Raw genomic sequence first — 24,664 nt, 5'->3', positions numbered from 1 at the left:
ACTGCACCACACTGGCTCCCTCAAGGTGTTACAATAAGTATATGAAGCCCTGAACAACTTGGGACCAGTTTACCTACAGATCGCCTTACCCCAAATCAACCTATCAGCAGAACTGGCACTACTACAGGGGCCACATAATACCCCTTCTGTATTGGGAAAAACTTGATCCTTTAGTGTGGCAATGCCTATACTTTGGAACTCTCTGACTCTTGAGATCAAGCAGATGCCTTCACTGTACAGTCGTACCTTGGTTTTCTAACAGCTTAGTTCTCGAACATTTTGGCTCCCAAATGCCGCAAACCTGGAAGTGAGTATTCTTGTTTGCAAACTATTTTTGGAAGCCGAACGTCCAATGGGCCTTCCACGGCTTCCGATTGGCTGCAGGAGCTTTGGTTTCTGAACGTTTTGGAAGTCGAATGGACTTCCGGAATGGATTCCATTTGACTTCCAAGGTATGAATGTACTCTTTTCGCCCCCTGATAAAAACATTATTGATTAGGAAGTTGAGGTAATTTTAATCTGTTTAACTTTTGTATGTTTTAAAGTATGATTGTGATTTTTTCTTGATTTTACTTTTTTACCTTTTGTAAGTCGTTTTGAGGTTGTTGCTTTTGTTACAATCAAAGCAGTGTATAAATTTTATTAAATTAAATAAATAAGGGTTTCTAGGACACCCCTGTTCCCCTCATAGAACTACAACTTACAAAGTGATTTAGCAACAAATCCCTCTTCCCAGGGAACTCTGAACTGTAACTGTGAGGGGAATAGGGGTGTCCTAACAACTCTCAGCACCCTGGTAGGTAATTCTGGGACTTCCACTTGTTCTCCTCATTACCCACTGAAGAGCAATAACTGTGGAAAGCCTCCCTGTTCTAGGCTGTCAAGAACTGGTTAATATTTGGTATTTTCCCTCTAATTATGTTTCCCTGCCCCACCCTTAGCTGTGGCTCCACTGCCCATACTGTCTTTCTGTTACCTCCTTCCTCCTTGCCTCCCGTTCCAGTCGTAATGCTCCATCCTCCTTCCCCATTTAGGAGATGGGATAGTTCTCCCTTTGCTGGGTCCTCCGGCGTAAGATCTCATGTTCAAAGGTGAAATTTCCATCCAGCCTTCTTCAAGGCGCTCTTTGTCCCCGCCTGCTTTGCATGGGACTTGGCTTGTTCTTGGAGAAATACGTGCCCATGTGCTCATTCTAGCCTTTCTCTGCACCAGGAGTGCCTGCATGACTCAATCACACTGGAAACAGGGATACAGCAGGATGAGCCATGCTTAGCAAGGGCTGCTTGAAAGGGCCCCAAGCCAGATCAGCGATTCATCCAGAGACAGAATAGGTAACCCCCTTTAAAGGCAAATAGTTGTGTTGCACCTCTGCACCAAAAGGCCGAGCCATGCGTGATGCTGAGATGCAATAGTATGACCTGTGTCCATCAGAGGCTGCCTGGAAGGCAGTGGGAAGGGGGCAGATAATCATGCAGAGATGCAGGGGGTCAGCCTCCTTTACAGAGGGCACTTTGGGCTCACAGAAGCCTGTAGATCAGGGTGCCCAACCTGCAGTCCTCCAGATGTTGTGGGACTACACCTCCCATCATCCCTGATCACTGGCTATGCTGGCTGGGGCTGCTGGGAGTTGTAGTTCAGAAACATTCGGAGGGCCACAGGTTGTGCACCCCTGCTGTAAATAAGGAATGGATTATTTTCTCAGAGAGCTCCAGCAGTTCTCTCATGACACTACAGTGTACCTCAGCCACAGTTTGGGAATTGCTGGGTCATTTATTTAGAAACCTGATATTTAGAAGGTTTAGGTCCTTTTCCAGTGATTTCATTTGAACTCCAACATCATGCCAAATGATTTGAAGGTAGGATGACTGATGCATCGGTCTGAAGGACCTGCATCTGTCTATGTGCCATTTGCACAGGTAACATCATGAGCTGTGATACCCACAGAAAAGCACATGTTGTGAATTTGCAGTGACGCTTTGCGTGGAAGCATTGTCATCGCCATAAGAAGGCACTCTTCTACTAACAATTCAGGCACAATGATTTTGCATGCTTGTATTTCTGGCTTAACCTTCAACTTAACAGCAGTGCATGGCCTTTTCCTTAAGCATCTATCTTTATTCATGGGCACAACCTGTAATAATCTGCAGGAACGCCAGTAAAATGTAGCCTAAAAGTGAAATTAACTGAATTGCTCCTTCCTAGGATGATGAACCTCCAACCAAAGGGAAAAAGAAAAAGAAGAAGAAGAAGGAAGAGGAGATAGACATTGATGTGGATGACCCAGAAGTCAGCCGCTTCCAGTACCCCTTCCATGAGCTCATGGTCTGGGCAGTGCTGATGAAGCGGCAGAAGATGGCTCTCTTCCTTTGGCAACGTGGAGAGGAGACCATGGCCAAGGCACTGGTGGCCTGCAAACTCTACAAAGCCATGGCCCACGAGTCTTCAGAGAGCGAGCTGGTGGATGACATCTCTCAAGACCTGGACAACAACTCAAAGTTAGTCACCCAAAGTGTGGGGCTGGACTGTGTGGTGTAGCGGTTAGGTTGTCAGATCAGGACCTGGGAGACCAGGATTGAAAACCCCACTCAGCTATGAAGCTCATTTGGATGACGTTGGGCCTGTCCCTGGCTCTCGGTCTAAGCTGAGACTTTCTGAGCTAAGGCCCTTCTCCAGCTCCTGTTCTGCTTTTTTATATTTATATATTCTTAGTATATAGTTTATATTTATATTTTCTTAGTATTAAACATGAACCTGCCCCAATGTTACAATGATCTACTGATTGAGTCCTTCAGCTCTCTCAAGTTGAATCAGACAAAAGGGTCTTCTCTGTTGTGGCCCCTGGCTCTTGAATGTCCTCCCCAGGAAGTATCACCTGGTACTGAACCTGAAGTCCATTCAGAACCAGCTGAAGACTTTACTTGCCCTGGTCTTCCAGTACATCCTCAAGACTGGTTTTAATAAGCAATTTTAATAGATTTTACTGGCTTTACTGCTTTGACCTGTTGCATTGTTCCTGTGATGTTATTTTTACTCCCGTGTTTAATTTGTTAGCTGCTAGCCAATCTGGCATTCTTTATCTCTCCAGAGATTTTGGCCAGCTTGCTGTTGAGCTGCTGGATCAATCATATAAGCATGATGAGCAAGTAGCCATGAAACTTTTGACATATGAGCTGAAAAACTGGAGCAACTCTACTTGCCTGAAACTTGCAGTGGCAGCAAAGCACAGGGACTTCATCGCACACACCTGCAGCCAGATGTTACTGACAGACATGTGGATGGGGAGGTTGCGCATGAGGAAAAATCCGGGCCTTAAGGTAGGCATGGACTGCTTAGGCCTGCAGGCACCTGGGCTTGCTATATAGGAGGGAGGGGGAAACTGTACATATATGGAGGAGAATAGTACCGGGGGCAGGAATAATACCTCCTCCAGAGCCACAGTCCTGCTCCAGTTCCCCCTCCCTTCAATACATGCTGGCTTAAACAAGTAGAACCAAGAGACAGGTGATGTGATCACTGATCTCCAATCAGACATCTCCAGGAATTTCTAGTTTGGCCCTGAGCTGCATCCTATGCAACTAAACCATAAATTTCAAATCATAAATGGCTCTTGCCATGCACTGAACCACCCTTCTTCCTCTCATGCAGGTTATCATGGGGATCCTCATACCTCCTACCATCCTGTTCCTGGAGTTCCGTACCTCTGATGACTATTCCTACCAAACGTCAAAGGAAAATGAAGTCGGGAAAGAAAAAGAAGAAGAAAATGTGGTCAGTGGCAGCCCATCTCTACAAGCCTCTCAACACCACAAACATGTCTCACCTTTATTCCCTGTTTAATAGTCATCATGGCTTCCCCAATTGCCAAGAATGCTGAGAATTGTAACTCAGTCAGGGATGCTGAAGATTTTGTATTTGAGATTCTTGCTCTTCCTCAGAACTTCAGCAAGTTCCAAGGAAGGATATTGTCAATCTTTGTTTCTCTCTGTTTTCTTATTTTTCAACCTTAAATTCAGTGCTCCACGTTTCCCCAGCAATCTGCTGAGAAAATCTCATGAAAATCCATCAACATTCTAGTGTGAATTTCCTTTGATGAACACATTTTTATGCAGTTTTGAACAATATACACTTTGCAAACATTTCCCCCTAACTAATGCATTTTGAAATATTTATTTCACTAATAATTGCATTTTGATGTGCACTTTCCTCCACTGTTCGCATTCATTGCTTTTGTCCCACTGTTGTTATTGTTGTTTTGGCAAACAGGCTTTGCAGGTTTTTGAAGCATGAACAACCTATTTGACTACAGACAAGTCTACATACCTTAAGTCAGCATTTCTCAACCTGTGGGTCCCCAGATGTTGTTGAACTACAACTCCCACATCACCCCTAGCTAGCAAGGCCAGAGCTCAGGGATGATGGGAGTTGTAGTCCAACAACATCTGGGGACCCACAGGTTGAGAACCGCTGCCTTAAGTAATGAAGGTTCTAGTATGGCTCTTACAACTGAATAATATGTGCCTGTAGAAAAACAAGCAAACAAGCAAGCAAGCAAGCAAACAGGACAGTTTTCTCTCCTCCACCCCCTTTAACCTTGAATGGATGAGAGCCCTCCAGTGGGAACAATCTATGATCCTAAGCTACCTGTCTTTCAGGATGCAAATGCTGATACTGGTTCCCGAAAGGGTGATGAAGAAGATGGGAATAAAAAGCAAAGGAGCCTTCCCATTGGAACAAAGATCTATGAATTTTATAATGCACCAATTGTGAAGTTCTGGTTTTACACAGTGAGTGAAAATTTTTTTCATCCTTTGGTGAAAACAACATGTTCCATTCTCTCCTGCTGATGTAATGTGTCACTGCTGACCATTAGCCATGCTGATGGGAACAATGGCCTAGAACATCTGGAAAGCTCAATGTTGTGGTAGGCTGGCCTCTCACTTCTTTATTCCCTACTCCAAAATTACTGGTAATTACTGGTTTCCAAAACACAACAAAAAATTGTAAAAGGTGTAAATAGTGGGGGGAGAACCCTGCTTTGGGTTTCTAAGCAGAAATGTCATCATCATCGTGCAACCACCATCACCCAACATCCCTACAAATGAATCAACCAAAAAATGCAGCGTGAGGTCTCTTTTTATTTCTTTTTCCAGATATCCTACCTAGGGTACTTAATGCTGTTCAACTATATAATCTTGGTACCGATGGATCGTTGGCCCTCACTCCAGGAATGGGTTGTCATTTCATACATTGTGACTCTGGCATTGGAGAAAGTAAGAGAGGTAATTTTAACCATTATGGCAACTGTTCTTTTGAAATTCTCTACCTGCTCTGATGTCACAAGGAAGGAGGAAAACAGTTAGGGATGCAAAAGCCACTCCCCCTGGCATAATCCTACAATCCACATGTTCACTGGGGTGTCTGAATGCCCAAGGGACCTGAAGTAGGATAAACTGGCTGTAAGAAGGTAATAGGTCTCAAGCTTCTTTCTCCCATTACCACATTAAACACCTTCCTTTCTCCCTTCCCACCACTTTATTTTCAGATTTTGATGTCAGAACCAGGTAAATTGAGTCAGAAAATAAAAGTGTGGCTACAAGAATATTGGAACATCACTGATTTGGTTGCTATTTCTGTGTTCTTGGTTGGGGCCATTCTCCGTTTGCAAAACCAGCCATATATGAGTTATGGAAGAGTTATCTACTGTGTGGATATCATTTTCTGGTACATCCGAGTACTGGACATCTTTGGTGTGAATAAGTACCTGGGGCCTTATGTCATGATGATTGGAAAAATGGTAAGTAACTATGTTTTGAAACAGAGAGGGCAGGTGTCATGGCAGATATTAAAGAAAGGCAGAGTGGCGCTGCAGCTTATCCAAAAGCAAGAACCCCTAAGAAACTGAATGGAGAACTGGATACTTACTGGAGGACTAGGAGCCAGAGAGAATTGTTTCAACCCCATATGAATTGGGGTATTTCTGTGCAATGTTACATCAGATGGCTCTCTGCAACCTTAGCCCTCCATTTTAGCACAAATTGAACACTGTTGCAAGGGTTTGCTAACAGAAACTTGGATGTAGCCAAACATTAAGGTCACGATCCAGCCAAAGTGATGCTTTTTTAAGATCCATTGATGTTGATGGGAATGTTAATTATGATTTACCAGTAAAACTTTTATAGCCCACCTTTCAGTTTTTTAAAAAAACTTACAACATGACTTCCAATTTAAGTGATAACTATATCATCAAAAACACATTGCAGTTTTTTTTTTAGCAGAAGTCAGAAACAATCAACTGTCATTATATGTGACAGGCAAATAAAAGCATTTAAGCTGGTTACTTGAACTCATAAACTTTGGTTCCAGATAAATAATCCTGGGGAGACTGTTTCATAATTGATACGACACCACTGAGAAGGCCCTTTCCATAGCAACTGCCCACCCCCCAGTCACCTAGAAGATTAACCAAATTATATTTTAAAAGTTTCCATAGGAGTACCTTGTCATACCCTGAGAGTTGGACAGGTATTAACAAGGTGCAGATCTGAGGTCTGGAGCTGCTTGGCTTCATAGGAAGTGATTCATAAATGAAATATATAACAGATCGTGTTCATATTGTTTTTCAGTAATTTCTATGCTGATCCTTTCTTGATATGTTGCTCTACGCTCTTTCTTGGTGTAGATGATTGACATGCTGTACTTTGTGGTGATTATGCTGGTGGTCCTGATGAGCTTTGGAGTTGCCCGTCAAGCCATCCTGCATCCCGATGAGCAGCCATCTTGGAGACTGGTCCGCAACATCTTCTACATGCCCTACTGGATGATCTATGGAGAGGTGTTTGCTGACCAGATAGACCGTAAGAACAGAATTCATAGTAAGATTCTGTTTCCTGTTTCTGAGGCAGATGATCGGGTCCAAATTAATCAACATTTAATTTGGAATCGGCATCACTTTTTCTACTTACGATTATTGTAGCTTTGTCTTTGTGGCAGACATGATTGAACTCCTCTAAACTTTGCCATCACCCTCAATCAATTCCCTTTATTTTGTAGGTTAAACAGAAAGAGCATGCATATCTTCTTCTTCTTGTTGTTGTTGTTGTTGCTACTGTCATTACAATTATTTATTGCCCACCCTCCCAGGGGAGGTTGTGGCAATTGAAAATTCAGAATGACAAACAGTTAAAGCAGATTACATATTATAGGGTGGTTCCTGAAAACACACATTTCAGGTGTCCATAGACCAGAGCAAAGAGGCACATCATCAGCATTTGCTGAAAGATGCATAATGAAGGTGTCAGGCACACCTCTGCAGGGAGGGAATCCCTTAGCTTAGGGGCTGCAACAGAAAAGGGTGGGGTGCCACCAGCACCAAATTTCAGAGGAATGTGGAACTACCACTAGGGCCCACTCTGCTGATCTCAACACCTAGAAGGGTCTGTACAGAAGCAGACAGCTTCTCAGATATTTGGGGCCAAAGCCCTTTAGGGTTTTGAACACCAACATGAGCCCCTTGAATTGGACCCAGAAATGGACCCGCCTTGTAGCTTGTCTTTGTGGCAGACATGATTATCTCTTTCAAACTGTGTCTTCACCTGCAGCCAATTCCCTTTATTTTGCAAGTTAAAAAGAAAGAGCATTCATATATCCCTTCCCTTTTACAGAAAACCTCTTTTCTGTCAGCAAATCTTAGGCAAATTTGTGTTATGGACCTGTGTGCATCTTGAGTCTTTTAAGAACCTGATAATACAGTCAACAGGGGGAGGAAATAGTCCTGTGAACACACAGTTCTCTAGCGAAGAAGCCCTGCCTGGCAGGGGAAGCTTTTGTGTGCCCTACACAGCTAAGGAGCAGCTGAGCATTTTTGCACAATAAAATGAGCATCAAGGAAATCACCACCACCATATTCTTTGTGAATGACCCTTGCATTTCTTTCCAGTGAGGTTGTTCAAAAACCATTGTCTCATTTATTTATTTTTAAATGGCATGACTGAAGGTGCGAGCCTTCTGCATAGTTTTATTTTTTTTAAAAAAAGAACACCTCAATTTAACATGGTGTGCCTATTTCTAAAGAAATCCAGCTTTTTACGGTTTGTAGCCTTCTTGGCTTTACAGTGTGTGACTGATGCCTGCTGAAATCTTCCACTAGCAGCTATTCCTCTCTCCCTTCTGGACCTGAGCCGTGTGGAGCCCCTGACCCTTGCTGTAGCCTGAGATCCCTCTCTGTGAGGCAGATCTAGACTCAAGAGGGTGTTTCCAGAGAGCAAAAAGTGTTCCCAGGGCAGCCACACTGTCCATCTTGTGCAATTGCCTTGTGGTGCTTTGTTCTTGTGGTGAGAGTCTGCCCACGTCATCCTTACATAATTGAAATAGCTTGAATATTTACATGATCATCTGCCAGCTGCCTTTTGTAATTATCTTTTGATTGCCACAAATACACTGCCATACATAATGTTTCGGAAAGTCCAAGAGAAAAGGAAATTGCAAGGCCTTCTGGAGTCCTGACAAGAGCCATTGTTTCAGAGCATGTCTCTTGCCTGTTAAAACATTTGAAGGCCTTATCTTTCTCTAGCAGCTGAAGAGCAACCATATTGTCAGTCACATGTGTGTTTTTCCTTCCCTACTGTTCTTGTTCTTTTATCCCTTTTTAAAATGCTGCTTTTTGCATTTTTATTCTTTGCTTTCGGAACGCTGGGTAGTCTATGCCATGGAAATTAACCGTAAGTCTTTGCAGGGATTTGACAAATCAATTAAATGTTTTTATTGGTGGATTCCACACACCCCCCCTTCCCAGTGACCCTTTAATTAGAGTTCATCTCAGCTTTAGTGCAATACCTGCCACTGCCATGTTGTCATGACCTGGTCCCCAAATTCGCCACCACCTAAAACCTCATACACCCACCTTTGCCAGCTGAAGATTTGAGGTGTGGGTCTTGACCCATCAGAAACCCAAATTTTGCAACAAATCTCTGCAGCATCTTAGACAACCAGGGCAGGGTTTAGACCTATGCTGTTTCCATAGCAATAGTCCAAAATCCCCAGAAGAGGCTTTTAAAGCTGTCCAGCTGTTTGTGTGATTGCTTTAAAAAAAGTTCCAATATCTGTGATAAAGGAAGTGAATCTTGGCTCTGTAATAGTCATAGCTGTCAACTTTCAGATTTGAAAATAAGGGATCAGCAGCCTCACCTGTCCCGGGGACAGTCTACGGGATATCTAACAATCTGGGATAGCAGCGGGAAGCAGCAGGAAACGGCACTGGAATAAGGGAATTTCCTGCAAAAAAAGGGAAGGTTGACAGCTATGGTAATAGTATGACTCTGAATGTCTTTAAAGGAGCCTGCTTCTGTGAGAAAGGCGCTTCACAGGCCCATTGAAATGGCCCTAAGTTGGTCCTGTCTTATTAATTTCAGTGGACCTACTCTGAGTTAAACATACACTGACCTGGGTACCCAGTTAGTTCTAGTCCCAGCCAGTAAAACTGTGCTTTCAGATGACCTAATAAGCTGGTGAACTCTAGGCTGTGCCAGGCTCCACCCACCTCGTTATGCCCTGGTCCTGCCCACAAGCCAACAGGCTGCACCCCCCTCCCCTCACAATTCTGCCCTGACCTGCCAGATTTCACCAGTCTGCCCCTTACCAGATTTGGCCCCACAGAGTTGAATTCCTGTGGAGGGTGGGGGGCTGCTATTTTTTAAATCAGAAATGTGCATGGGAGGGAGAAGGTGGTTGTTTGTGTAAACCCATCTGGGTGTGTTCAGAGGCTGGACTGCCCCACAAAAAGGACAGTTACTCAAGCATGTGCCCTGTGCCCTACAACAACCTTGGGCTGGGTCCCTCTGATTTCTACCTTCCCCCAGTTACACAGAGCCCTCACTGTATGTGCTCCATGTTGAATAACCATAAGCCAATTCCATCCTCAGCTCCGTGTGGGGAAAACCTTTATGATGAGGATGGCAAGCGTTTCCCCCAGTGCATCCCTGGCGCATGGCTGACTCCCGCAATCATGGCCTGCTACCTCTTGGTAGCCAACATTCTCCTGGTCAACTTGCTGATTGCTGTTTTCAAGTGAGTGTTTTGCTTACGAGGGAGATACTCACTCTGGATTCCTTCCTACTGTGAAGAAGTCTGGTGGAGTTTATTAGGGGGACCCTGAGAAAGGTAGGTGAAGGATCAACTGTGGCCAAAGAGAGTGAGGCACGCGCATGCACAAGAAATGTCAGTTTTCCTCAATTTGGAATTGTTTGTGCTCTTCATGAGCATGCTGCTTTCGGTCTAGATGCTATCACCCTGCTGTCAGCAAGGGTGGGGGTGGATACTTGATACACACTTGAAAACCTTCCCCTTCATCAGGATATTCATGCCTTTTCCTCCCTGCACATGTCCCAGGGAAATAGAAAAGCAAGGAGTGACTGTGATCTTGGTACACACCAGACTTGGGGCAGGTGAGAATACACTCTGGCATTGCCAGGGCTGCCTACATCCATCTGTTTTCTGATTAAAATTTTGCACGGTAACGCAGAAGCAACCTGCAATGAACATTTCTTTTCAGAATGAAGCCAGTTTCCCAAGAAGCCCTTTTCTGGGGTGAAACATATGCAACAGATCTAGACTGTGTTTGGACTGTGTACTCAATCTCCATTGATTCTAGAATAAAGTGTTGTGTGTATGTAGGGCAAGGGCAAGGGAAGGGTAGAGCTTCATCTGTTTAGATTAGGACTGAAACATCTGTGGGCCTCCAGGTAGGAGCTGTGGTCCAGCAACAGCAGGAAGACCACACAAGTTGCCCTCCCTGGGTTTAGATGAGCTGCTACTAGCATTAGGTCTCATATGGCTGCTTGCTTTAACACGTACACACAAGCGGGGGAGATGCCTATATTTATTGCTCAATCACACTGTTATCTTTTGCTGCCAGTATCCAAAACTGGATTGCTGGTGGGTGTAGATCCATGCCATTGTCCTGGGCACTGTGCCCAGTTTGGGTGCTGTCCTTTGAAATCAGACTTGCTCACAAAGCTATCTTTTATTTTGCTATCTACAGTAGAATATTCAATAGCTGAAAAGGTCGTGCATTTTAAAAGGAGTCACATGCCAGTCGCAGAGCTAAATTTAAAAGGGAAAAAAGAAGAAGAGAGAAAGTGATTCTCTTGCATGCACAATGGTGGTTATCTGAAGGGACTGCAAATAAAATCAACATTGTAGGAAGTAGGTCATGCAGTTAACCCATCCTTGCTTGGTGGATGGGCCATGCTTTGTTGCACTGCCAATGCTTCTCTTCTCCTGCAGAAGACTTGGGGGTGCAATTTGTTGACTCTCACAAAAATGAAAAGGGACAGTGCAAGAACAGTGAAAGGATCTACATGGCCAAACACCATTGCACCAAATTGTCAAGTAGTAAAATATAACCATCACCATTAGGGATGAGGGAGAAAAACAATACACAAGCTGAAATGCAGCTACCTTTCAAAATTTGCATTTCTCTAGTACTTCTACAGCCAGTTTTTGGTATCTGTCAAGAGACAATGGAGTGTGCCTCTGTGGGTGAAGTCCAATGGCTGCATTAGCAGCACTGAAGTGACCTCCCTGGGGTGAAAGCCTGGACAGTGTGTATGGAGGCTGCCTCTGGCTGCCCAGATCACAAGACAACCCTCTTGGCCTCACTGATGTGGTCCAAAGGAAAGCAGAGCAAGATGTTTGGCAGTAGCTTGGCTGCAGGAGTTGCCAGAAGGAAGTGTACAAGATACCATCCAACCGTCTTACGGACTCCACTCCAGATTTGTGTAGGGTTTACTCCTTAGACTTTTCTTACTTATCCTACAAAGCAGTGGAGGTTTAGAATCACAGTTTTCCTTCTCCTAGAAGGGCTTCCTTCCCAGGTTGACAAGCCCCATCTGCCCCTCACTTCCCTCTACAGCACATGCAGAAACCACCTTATTGGCCATTGGACCCACTCTTGCTTTCATCTGCTCTGCTCCATCCACTGGAGCCTGTCTTCACATGCAAGGGAAGTGTCATAGACTGGCAGGGTGCTGAGTCTGACCCAGGAGAGGCAGGAGGTTTGTGAGGGCCTATACTAGCTGGGAGGTGAGAATCAGAGGCTGGAGAAGTTTCAGAGCTGGAGAAAGAGGAGGAAAAGGCAGGCCAGGCAAGTGAAGGACCAAGTGCTTCCCCACCCTCTCCTGCACCACTGTCTCCCAGAATCAGGAGGGAATTGAAGTGGGATGAGCAGAGGAAGTTTCCATGCAGGCAGAGTCTCTGGCTACATGAGCACAGCCCAGCTTGGAAAGGTACATAAATTGGTAGGGGTGGAACTGGGAGTAGCTGCCTAGATACCAGATTGATGTGTGTAGGTATCTGGAGCAGTAGAAGCAAAGCAACTATGTTATCTTTGACAATAAAGAGTGAACTCTCTGCCATGCACATTCCTTTGCCTGGAAGCACCCTTGACAGAAAGTCCCTAACTCACCAAGGTTTTGAAACCCATCAGCTACCTTCATCTGGTTTAGCTGGCCAGTTAAAACCCTTCCTGGGTTGTGGCTGCTGTTGCATGCTGAAAGCTTCTAAGAGCCACCAGTGAGAACTGAGTGCAGGATGGGGACCAAAGGTGGACAAACAAACCCAGAAGGAGCACAATGTGTCCCCCACCTCAGGCTGTTGGTCTCATGTATTCCCATTCCTTAAGAGATGTAATTGCTATGGATTTCCAATCAGATTTCTGAGAGTAGATTGATCAGTGTGGTCTTCCCAGAGGCAATACTCGGTCAGAGTTTTGGACTTGACAAAAGGGATATGTCTCCATGGTAATTAAGATGGCCCAAAGAAGCTAGGAGATGGTTAGAGAAAATGACACATCCTTATTTTTTCCTCTAGCTGGGGGTGGCAGAACAAGCTACCAGTGAGTAACAGCAGATTAAAGTTTGGTACTAAGAGAGACCCAGATAGCTGAAATAAGAAAAGGTTTTGGGTCACCTGAAAGACTAACAAGTGTATCATGGCAGAAGCATTTGTGGACTCAAACCCAATTGCCTGAGTTCAGGAACACTTGCGCCATAACAAATTTATTAGACTTTAAGACTTTCATATTTTTGCTACCAGAGCGTAACACAGCTGCCCCTCTAGAAGTGTTTTTCAGAGAGAAGTGTTTGGGATCTATAAGCAAACAGCTTCTGGGGGTGCTAGCTGCCTCTTTCCAGGTCTGGTGTGGGGGCAGTGGACTTCTGTGCTTCTACCTATGCTTAACCTGTCCACTTGTGAATAAACTCAAATACAAAATGCCAATATGCTTCCAGTAACCTGGTTTAGCACACACCCTGCACTATTGGCATGCAGCCCCCAACAAACTGACCCCAGGGGAATGCAGTCCTCAGCAGAAAAAGTGTTCCCTGCCCATTTTCTGTGAACCAAGTTCACAGAATATATTTCTGAGAGAGATTTGCAAACATTGCTATTTAGGTCAATCTGATCAGCATTTTAAAAAGCAAGACAATGTAGAGCTTCTATGGGCTTTGATGTTACAAAGGGCCTTTCATGAGTTGAATGTTTAATGTCACATCAAACGCCAGGAGGTGTTGTTTGCAATGCTCAGTTTGAGCCATGCTTCAAATAATCAGCCCCAAAAGAAATGATATTTTGCAGAGGTCCTTTGGCAGTGGGCAACTGGTGCAACTCTCTCCCCAGTGGTTGCCCTTCTAGTCCATACTGAGACATTATCTGGGCATGAGAGCAGCAATTGTTGGGCACCACCCTACTCTTGAAATCTCAGTAGAACAAATCTGCCCATTTCAGTTCCTCATTTTTCCAATCTGAAGTTCAATTTGCCTCATTTCTGCATCAAGTTCGGGATTTCTCTTCCATCTGCACTTTTGTCTGCATCCCTTCTGATGAATTTTGGACATAATTTTACCGAATATATGCATTTATGCAAGCAGTTTTCCCAATATAATGCATGTTTTTAAGGTTATTTTCACTTACAAGATGCACTTTCGTGCACACTTATTGGTTGGAGAAGTGTCTTGCAAAATTTAGAGAAGTACGAATTTCACAGGGTAGCTGTACTTCTATTTGCTTATTGTTTCAGAAAGTGTGAATTAGGAAGGTTAACTATTGCAAACTGAATCAATCCCCTTCAGTCCCTAAGCTCAAGGAGAACTGGTCCCAGATCTGTTGGATCTGCACTATCTCTGAACGGATGCCATCATTTGCATGGCAAGGCAAATAGGGTTCACTCTGGAGACAATTTCCCCTCTCTGTGCTATGTTCTTGTCCCCACCCCAAATGTGGCAACTTTAAACTGGCAACATGTGAAGAGACGACTGAGTTCTCACAACTTTCACTTAGCTCTCTGGCAATTTTGTAGTGAAGCTACTTATCAGGGGTGTATCTTTTGCAGCAACACCTTCTTTGAAGTGAAGTCCATCTCCAACCAAGTCTGGAAGTTCCAGCGGTATCAGCTGATCATGACCTTCCATGACCGGCCAGTGCTTCCTCCACCCATGATCATCTTTAGCCACCTTTACATCATTATAGTTCGTCTCTGCTGCCGCTGCAAGAAACGAAGAGAAGGGGACCAAGATGAACGCGACCGAGGACTGAGTATGTGGGGGGAGACAGACATTCTCTCTGTGCTATGAGTCTGGGTTGACTGGGCACCATAGCAGGGGTCAGGCAGGGGTTTGAAGGTCCCATCCATAGACCATCTGCAAGCAGAAAGTCAGCAGAGAGGGGCTCCAATTGGAATCCTCCTTGTTTTGACTTTCTGCCCACCTTTCATTTTTGAAAGGTGGGGAGAACTCAGAAACATCCCCCATCTATAGCCACTTTACTGTCTCATGCTGCTGTGTGGAGAGACCAGGCTTAGTTGCACTAAATCAAAAGCGGGTGGGGAACCTGTAGCTGGGCTACAACTCCCATCATCCCCGTTTGCTATCCAAAGTGGCAGGGGCTGATGGGAGCTGTAGATGCTGGAAATGGTTGTGAAAGGGGTACACAGACTGGGATAGGATATTGGAGGGATAATCTGTGTCCCTGAGTCAGGTGAACCAGCCCTAAGCGTGCAACCTTGAGCACACTTTCTCATTGAGCATAGTGAGTAAGCATGCATAGGGTTATTTATGCATGTATTTCATAAAATTCATAGAGCGCTTGAATGTTAAAGAAAAAACCCTCAAAGCAGTTTACAAAAAGGATTGGGATGCATATCTCAATAAATACGGTGGGCTTGTTTTTGAGTAAACATGATCAGGATTGAGCTGTTGATATTTTAGACTACTTTCCAATAGTTGAAAAAGTTTTTCTGACACAGGACTCCAGATTGGATTTTAATTTCTGCAAGGGACAGTGTGCAAACTGCCATACTATAGAAATTCAGTGTTTAGCTACTGCCTGCTTGCCAGATTTTTGCCATATGGGGCTCCAGGCTAGAATATGCACCGAACTGTACCTTAACATTGCAAGCCTCACCATGTCTACTCAGATCTATTTACTCCCAGAAAAGTGGGGTTAGACCTGCAGCATTAGAGCCTAATGTTCATTACAAGTAGCCTGAAAATGCACATTGAGGTGGTAGTAGTCTCTTCCGAGTTTAGGGGGTTTGATAGACATGGTAAAATACATGCTTTCCCTGCCTCAATTTCTTTCAGAGCTGTTTCTAAATGATGAAGAGTTGAAAAAACTGTATGAATTTGAGGAGCAATGTGTTGAGGAATATTTCCGACAAAAAGAAGATGAAGAACAGTCATCAAATGATGAACGCATTAGAGTTACTTCAGAAAGGTAGCCAGTGAATTTGTTTATTTTCTTGCCAGTTGCAGTAGGCAAAGAGGAAGCATGGACTTCAACACTAGTGTCCTTTGGAGATTTTGAAGGAAAGAGTAAGCCTAGGGCTTGCCGATCAGAAGGTCGGTGGTTCGAATCCCTATGATGGGGTGAACTCCCTTTGCTCGGACCCTGCTCCTGTCAACCTAGCAGTTCGAAAGCACATCATAGTGCAACTAGATAAATAGGTACTGCTCCAGTGGGAAGGTAAACGGCATTTCCGTGTGCGGCTCTGGTTCACCAGAAGCGGCTTAGTCATGCTGGCCACATGACCCGGAAGCTGTCTGTGGACAATTTTGAAGGAGAGTTGTGCTTAGGATCACATATTGGTTTGAGGGCTATGAATTAGGTCCATTTTCATTCAAATGCAAACAAAATATAATTTCTCTTCCATCCCTAGTAGCCCCCCGCCCCCCATGGCAGGGAATTAACCTGTAACTCTTTGGGTTCTTCTTACTCAGGAAGTTGGGATGATTTGCAAGGTGTCACCAAATATGCTGGAGAATCACAAGCTGCCTGTGGGCCCTCTGGCAGCGTGGCAGTGCCCACAGTACCATGCAAAAATATTCTAAATATCGTAAGAATTCAACCAACGGAAACTGCAACAGAGGAATGTGTGACGTCTAGCTATAATACTGTTATAATCCTTCTAAGTTATTCTAACACTCTCTGGTTCTTTTCTTTTCTTGGTTTTATTATAATTAAGTTTGTGGCAGCCAATGGCATGAAGAAATGAGTAATAACCTACTGATTAACTGAGTAAAACTGGAAGCTCTAATAATTAATAAAACAGCTGTCCTCCTCATAAGTGCTGTTCTGAGCTAATAATGACAGTGCAGGACAAATCTGTGTTGCTTAATGAATTTATTCCCCCCCCCTTGAATTCTATAGAGTTGAAAACATGTCTATGAGATTAGAAGAAGTGAATGAAAGAGAACATTTCATGAAAGCCTCTCTCCAGACGGTTGACCTTCGACTTTCTCAGCTGGAAGAACTTTCTGGCCGGATGGCGAATGCTCTGGAGAAACTGGCAGGCATCGACAAGGCTGAGCTGACTCACACACGTTCCCGGGCATCCTCGGAATGCGATGCTGCTTACCTCCTCCGGCAAAGCAGCATAAACAGTTCTGATGGCTACATGTACAGGTACCACGGTGATGATCTTTCCTATGATGACCTGCCTACCCCAATGTCTCCAGCCTTGGCATTGCGTAAAGCAGATTCAAAGCTACAGCTGGCTCCAGAACGCCAAGGAAGTATCCACTCTGCCACAAGCGCCTCTACAGATCACAGCAAAAACACTTTAGATGTTACGCAGAATGTTTCTCTATCCCGTTCTGGCTCAGTTGACAGGCAGGAACACTGTAAGAATGAAGAGACAACACCCCAAACTCTCAACCAAATGGATATGGTTGGGAATGGGCAGCCTGGAACTGGACCAAAAATTCAGAACCCTCATTTAGCGTTAGAAAAGGCCAAATTAGAAGCCACCATCTCCTATCCTTTGGACAAACCTAGGGCAATGAGGTACTACCCTTCTGAAACATTCAACGCTTGCGAAGCAAGCATGATGAAATCAAGGAGTTACATATTTGCACAAGGTGGAAATATGGTTGGAGGAGTTAACAACCGGACCATTATGGACCAAGAGTATAGGACCATCATGGATGAAGTGTGCCCTTCCACAATTGAACAATGGACTGCCGAGTGGAAGTATGAGGTTCAGCAGAAACTAGCTAGTGAGCCTCCTCCTGAATATCCTGGCATTGTGTCTGAAGCGGAGATGCAAGCTGAGCGGAAACAGCTACTGACTGACACCGAAGAGGACAGTGATGTTGGTGAAGTGGTGGGTCTCAGTGCCTCCCATCCTTCCTCACCTGTCACCAAAAGGATCCACACAGACAATTTGTTGTCAGTGAAATCTGACAGGACTTGTGGTTTTCCTTCCGTACGGTCAAAGAGTTTACACAGCCATTCTCGAAAACCCAAGTCCATTAAGGACAGGCTTAATAGACCAGGACATGCCAGCAGTGTCAGCAGCCTAGTGGTGACCTGTGGGACTGCAACGGAAGAGCAGAAAGCAAAACAAGAAAATGCCTCCGCAGAAACTGAATGCTAAAATGGCCTTTTCTTAACAAGCAATAGTTGGGAGATGTGGTTAAGCCAGGACACCACAGGTAGAAATGACACCCCCAAATGCCCATCCTTTAAAGAGCCAGTTTGCATTTGGTAGCTCACTATGTTCGCTTTTACAGATGCATTCATGTCCAACAGTTCCTGCTTCAAAGCACTTCCTGCTTTTGTGAAGGGAAGGTGTGCTCCCCCTGAGGGTCATAGCTACCTCTGGAGGGCCCGGCCAACAGTGTCAACATGGATTCTTTAATTCATCATGTCAATGATTCTAAAAGCAATGTAGTTTAGCGAGCTGGAGGCTGGATCCTCCTGACCCATAAGAGCACCACTGCTTAAAACAACGGGTCTCATTGAGCAATTGACAGGCCAACAGCACTCTTTGTGGGCTTCAGGGCAATGCTGCAGAATGAATCACCAAGAGGCCCTTTTTTAACACACATAAAAAGTGGCACAATCACCAGCTCTTCTTCTTGCAAAAGTGAATGTTGTGTGTGGCAAGTGTATATTCCCTCAGCACCCAGTACAGGTATTTATCAAGGATATACCCACATATAACACTGTATGTGATAATTCCTGTCTACACTCACTGCCTGTAAACTCCCTACACTGAGGATCCTTGAGAGACAGCAGTTTCCCATATCTATAGTGGCACCAAGGAAGAAAGTGGGGGGCAAGAAGGAGTACCTTGTGGAAGAGGTATGACTTTGTGAGCGGAGTCTTACTGGCACTATTTTTACACCACTGTTGTTGTTGTTGTTCTGGTCAGCCAGTTTGGGCTAGTGGCAATCAGATAAATCTTTTTTTCAGGCACAGTTCAGCCAACTGCAGACTTAAATAAATGTGTTTTCAGAGTTGGTTTTTTAAAGATCATCAGTGTTGAGGTCAAACATATCTCCTTGTTCCAAAGCTGAGAAAGTCCTGCTCTTGTACCCAACAGTCTCATTGCTCTTAGGAGAGGCCTCAGAAGCTTCATGCTTAGGCAGACTCACTTAGGTGTAAGTAGGTCATTAAGATAACATGGTCTCAAGCCATTTTTGAGGTAGAAATGTCACCACAGTATTATTTCTTTCACAAGAGTAGGTGGTATTCTGGAACCGCAGTCAGCCAATTAGATAAAGTGCTTGGAAACAAAAAAAAAATTGAACTAAAAAACTTGCTCACGAGTATGTGACATGGCTTTGGGGGTTTCTCCCACCCACCCACTCCAGTGCACCAGTCCAGCTGGTGTGCTTATAAAAACTAGTACCGTATTGGCCCAAACAGAAGCCACACTTTCCCCCCAAATTCTGATTGTGAAAAGTTAAAGTGTGGCTTATATTTATTACCTTACAGTATTGATGCTGAAACAGCTGCCCACGACGGCTGTTGGGGGTGCGGGACAACGGCGCCCGTCTCGATCGCATCTCCCAAGCCTCCCCCAAGCCACAGTAATGAAGGGGGAAGGGGAAGAGGCCACCGGCAAAGCAGCGCAGCTACCGCCCCCCTGCCAGGAAGCAGCCCGGGAGCATGGGGCAACAGTGCGCAGTCCACCTGCCACTCCCAAGCCTCCCTCGGTGCCAGTTTGGGGAGGTAGTGCCGGGAGGCAGGCGCACAGCGCACTCGGAACCAAACACCAGCCCCAGCCGCCCCCCTGCCCCCCGTTCAGGGTGGTAGGGCCAGGAGGTGGGCCGCACCCACAAATAAACCTTGAAATGTAAAGATGCAGCTTATTTGCGGGTGTGTCTTATATTCGGGCCAATACAGGAACTTCTAAGCTTGTGATTTTACTGTTTGGGGACACCTTCGCTTCAGGTGATTCCCATACCTCAAATGCTATCATGTGGCTCAGCAAGTAATGTCCTTGGTTTAAGGCAGTGGTGTTTTTTGGTGATCTGCAAGCAAAAGGTGAACGACAACAATGGGGACTTGAAACTTTAATTGCATCTAAGGGCAAAACTAGATGTTACACTCAGCTGCACATGGCATTACTCGGGTGGCCCTCTTTATATTGAAAAGATTATTTCTGGAAATACAGTCAAGATTGGAGAAATGGAGAAACTTAACTCACACCCCTGATTCAAATGATGTCCTCTCTCTACAACTTTCCCAACTGCATCTATGCCATTGCAAATGGACATTAGAACTTCCATGAGGGGGAAAATCCAAGGTGGAGGTGATCTGCAGCAGCATAATGGGGCGGGGGAGCAACCTTGTCCAGTCCCAACTGCCCTTCGAAAAGCTGCTTTTTCTGCTCAAAAAGGGGCATCAGGGTAAAGGTAAAGGGACCCCTGACCATTAGGTCCAGTCGCGGATGACTCTGGGGTTGCGGCGCTCATCTTGCTTTACTGGCTGAGGGAGCCAGCGTTTGCCCTCAAACAGCTTCTGGGTCATGCGGCCAGCATGACTGGCGAACCAGAGCAGCGCACGGAAACGCCGTTTACCTTCCCGCCAGAGCGGTATCTATTTATCTACTTGCACTTGACATGCTTTCAAACTGCTAGGTTGGCAGGAGCAGGGTTTGAGCAACAGTAGCTCATCTCGTCACGGGGATTTGAACCACCAACCTTCTGATCGACAAGCCCTAGGCTCTGTGGTTTAGACCACAGCACCACCTGTGTCCGGGTAAGAATGCACAAATTTGCCTGATTTGGCTTCTCTTGGTTTCTAATTTTTCCACTCTTAAATTCAGTTCTCCACACACACACCAGCATTTTTTATTAGTCCTTATGAAAATTCAGCAGTATTTCAGTGTGAATTTATCATAAAATACAAATCTTTGTATGCCTAAAATACACACTTTTGCGAAAGTTTCCCCAAATATACTCTATTGTGTGCTATTTTCACTATTCCATGCATTTTTTTGCACATTTTAGTACTGTCGTAACTTTGAACGGAATCAAAGTGCAGCTTCTGTTCCTGCAGCCAATTGGAAGCTGAGGAAGCCCCATCAGACATTCGGCTTCCAAAAATAGTTCGCAAACTGGAACAGTCACTTCCAGGTTTGCAGCGTTTGGGAGCCAAAACATTCAAGAATTAAATTGTTCAAAAACCAAGGTACGACTGTACATGCATTTTTGTAAACATAGGTTGGCTAGAGAATCACACTGCAAAATTCAGAGAAGTGCTAATTTCTAAGGAAGGCCACATTTCAGTTTGTGTATTGTTTCAGAAATCGTGGACTAAGATATCTAATTAAGATATTACTACTAATCCAGAATACAGCAGCTAGATTTGTGACTGGGAGTAGCCACCCGGACCATATAACACCAATCCTAAAGGATCTACACTGGATCCCAGTACATTTCCAAGCACAATTCAAAGTGTTGGTGCTAACCTTTAAACCTCTAAGTGGCATTGGCCCTGTATACCTGAAGGAGTGTCTGCACCCCCATCATTCAGAGTGGACAGAGATCTAGCTCCGAGGGCCTTCTGGGCAGTGGAGCCCTCCCTGTGGAACACCCTCCCATCAGATGTCAAGGAGATAAAGAACTACAACTTTTAGAAGACATCTAAAAGTTCCTTCCTATATCAGGAAGTTTTATTATGTTTTTATGTGTTGGAAGCTGCAAAGAGTGGCGGGAGAAACCCAGCCAAATGGATGGGGTATAATAATAATAATATCTCACACCCCTACATCAGGCTACTGTTACACGTCTGCACACATGTCTTGGCCTTCACAGTCTTGTATTATCTGTTTGGCATAGCCCCAAATTCCTGCACCTTCCTAAAAATCATTTGTTAATGTACCCTGTAGGTCTCTATGGTTTCTGATCAAATTATGTCGAACAGAGGTGATTGCCTTAAGTGATAGCATCACATGGGTGCTGCTGCCTTGTGGAAGAACTGTTAATGGACATTTGATAGGAAGGGACTGCTTCAGAGCACTCCAAATGCGGTGGGGGTGGTGCTATCTTTGAGTTACAGTAAGGGTGGATAGGTAGACTCTAAGGGAGAAAATTGAAGACTTGCTTAAGGGACATTTGTATTCAATGACTGCAGAAGCAGCGAAAGAGGAAATGAAACTTGCTTTATGAATAGAAGCAGGTGAAAGTTATGAGACCTGCTCAAGAAAAGAAATAGCAGCTGCATTGTACCCTGATCTACAAGTCAATTGCCAGAATCTCCCACAGAAATGCTGGGAATTGGGAGAAATTTAAACGGAGTGGTGGTGTTCCTTTTCCCCTCCCTCCTGCATCTAGCTCCCAGTGCCAAATGGGAGTGACAAACACCAGCAGGTGCAGAATCGTGTGCTGGAGAACCAGATGATACGTACCCCACAAACCTGCTTTTGCAAGCATTTCCATTTGGCACACACCAGAAATGCACAATCTATTCACAACTAGCTCTGCACCCTTATGACACAGGAGGAAAAGAAGATGAAGCTTCATACCGAGCCAGACCATCTAGCTCAGGATGGTCTACACTGACTGGCAGCAGCTTTCCAGGTTTTCAGGCAGGGAGTCTTCCCCAGCTTTACCTGGAGATGCTGGAGATAGAGCCCAAGACCTCCTACATGCAAAGCAACTGCTCCACCACTGAGCTCTGCCCCCTGGTTATTCAGATACAGCAAATGGGGAGTTGGCAAGTGGTTTTTTCTTCTTTAAAAACTTACTGGATATTTTTGTGGAAAGACTAAATCTGGATTAAATGTGGGAAAATCTGGGCTGGCAATGATGTTCATGTGGACGCTGAGAAAAACGTGCATGCAAGATAACACTAATCCCACAATAAACCCTTGTCTGGAAGCACTCTTCATTTACGGATAACAGCCTTTAATTTACCACAGCTGCTAGAGACATTGATTCAATTTGCACATACACTGTAGAACCAACATGCTAAAATCTAGATTATTTCATATTGTTATTTCTAAGAGAAACTTAGCATTTAACAATGAATAAACAACAACTAAAGTCAGATTAAAAAATTTGAAAATCTTATCTATTTTTTTAAATTTAAAAACCTTACTTTTAAAAAAACAAAAACGCGATTTTTATTTATTTGTCTTAGCAGAGCTTGCAGGAGGCTTCCATGAAAGGTGCACATATATGCACCCTGTAGTCTCAAAGTTGTGCACTGGGACTGAGTTGGATGTGCTCCTACACGGGCATATTGCTGGTGTAGCACAGTGGCCACTGAATCCTGTAGCCTCCTGAGCTTCAGCACAGAACGGCACAGTTACTTATCCAAAGGTTAGCTTTGTAGCATTACAACTAAATAATATATGATAATTTATTTCCTTTTGTGAATAGCATTCTATTATGAGTAACGGAAGTTCTTCCTATTCTTTCCAGGAGGCTGCTTTCCCCCCTGCAAAGGTGGAGGCTTTTTTCTTTTTAATCAAACCATTAAGCACATTACCTAAGTAAAAGAGGATTTCAGCTATTGGGATGGAAAAGTTAATTTTTCACAGATTAGAGGTCAAACGTTTATGTTTAACTCCTGGTAGTCCTATTATGTACAATAAACTTAAAGGTATTACAGCTGGATCCTGAGTTGCTTTGTATGGAGAATCCCATTTCAGTGGCTCTCCTCTTTCCCACAGTCCAAGGGGTTTTTATTGGTGGTCACTCTGTGTCTCCTCCCTACACTTAGCATTTTGATTCCCCTAACTCTTAGGCTTAAGGAGACAAGTCAATCTTAAGCCCCTTCTTCCCCGGCAGAAAAGGCAAAAAGACAAAAATAGGAACCCAGACACATGAAAGGGAAACCTTCCCCAACCTGGCGCCCTCCAGGTGTTTTGGACTACAACACCCATCAGAGCTGAGTTGTCCACAGCAACTGGAGGGTATCAGGTCAGGGAAGGCTGTTATAGAGTGTGCTCACAATGGAATCCAGAAACTGGCTTCACATACATACACCCACACCCAACTGATATATTGAAGCAAAGGCTTTCTTTGAGACTCCTTTTTAAGCATTATCTCAGAAGTTGTTTACAACGTCATGATTACAACAATGACATGGAATACAATTTGGTAGCATTGCCCTTCACAGTTTACTTTTGCATAACAGTTTTGTGCAATTACATGATCATTTGGCTTTGCATGTCTGGTAATGCTATTTGATATAATATGCAGATGCCTTTCATTGTTTGCCTGTATTCCATTAGCAAAAAACAAACAAAACAAAACCCCAAACCCAGCAACATCATTATGAAGTGATGTGTTAACTAAGCCTTTATCCTTTGTTTCTAGTACTGAAATGATTATCATACAAGTTAATCCAAGAATAATATGGAACTCTCTGAAATGACACCTTTTCTTATCTTTGTATTTTTGTGTAAAGCATTTTAAACAAAAAAATATATATTAAGTAAGGACTGTATTTTAAAATGTAATAGCATCTTAATAAATTCTCATTTTGTTTTTAAAAAATTGTCTTGGAAAATCACAACTCACTTTGTTTTCTTAACTAGATGTTGAAAGGAAGGAAGATAAAAGAGTATATGGAAAAATATATCAAAGTTCTCCAGGCTTCAGACTAAAAATAGGTGAGGAAGGAGGAAGGAGAGGGCACAGAAGCTGCACTGGCATAAGCTCCCATTGTGGCAGGGAAGACATTGCTCTCTCACCAATGCACATACAGAATCTGGCTAAACTGGTAGAGTTTAACAGGGGTGATGGGAGTTCTTCATTCACTGTACCTAAGCACAGCAGGCTAGCTTACAGGAACTAAAGGAGCAAGGGGTAGGGGCTGCCACCCACAGCATCTGCCACCTGAGGTAATTGCCTTCATCTGCTTAATACAG

At 44.3% G+C, this 24,664-nt stretch overlaps 1 protein-coding gene and 1 long non-coding RNA gene across 4 annotated transcripts in view; one reads left to right on the top strand and one right to left on the bottom strand.

Moving 5' to 3' along the window:
• LOC309328937 overlaps positions 1-24,664 on the bottom strand; it is a 177,497-nt gene that overhangs the window by 149,469 nt on the left and 3,364 nt on the right. The gene's annotated exons all lie outside the window — the stretch shown is intronic.
• On the top strand, positions 17-18,791 carry TRPM1 (transient receptor potential cation channel subfamily M member 1). 3 transcript variants are annotated; one of them, XM_081838831.1, is made up of 12 exons: positions 17-1,091; positions 2,203-2,495; positions 3,086-3,314; positions 3,646-3,768; positions 4,653-4,784; positions 5,151-5,279; positions 5,543-5,794; positions 6,680-6,872; positions 9,918-10,062; positions 14,384-14,586; positions 15,798-15,863; positions 16,699-16,858. In XM_081838831.1, the coding sequence occupies exons 2-12, from the start codon at positions 2,320-2,322 to the stop codon at positions 16,716-16,718; spliced, it is 1,668 nt and encodes a 555-aa protein (XP_081694957.1). In that variant the 5' UTR covers positions 17-1,091; positions 2,203-2,319; the 3' UTR covers positions 16,719-16,858. The 3 variants fall into 3 exon arrangements, with proteins under 3 accessions (XP_081694957.1, XP_081694956.1, XP_081694955.1); XM_081838830.1 differs by lacking the exon at positions 15,798-15,863 and adding an exon at positions 15,633-15,765 and having other exon boundaries at positions 22-1,091; positions 6,680-6,854; positions 16,699-18,791; XM_081838829.1 differs by lacking the exon at positions 15,798-15,863 and adding an exon at positions 15,633-15,765 and having other exon boundaries at positions 22-1,091; positions 16,699-18,791.

The sequence above is a fragment of the Podarcis erhardii genome (genome assembly GCF_964252035.2).
Source record: "Podarcis erhardii genome assembly, chromosome: 14".
NCBI lineage: Eukaryota > Metazoa > Chordata > Lepidosauria > Squamata > Lacertidae > Podarcis > Podarcis erhardii.
The sequence above is the reverse complement of the archived record's forward strand: the minus strand, read 5'-3'. Positions and strand labels throughout refer to the sequence as shown.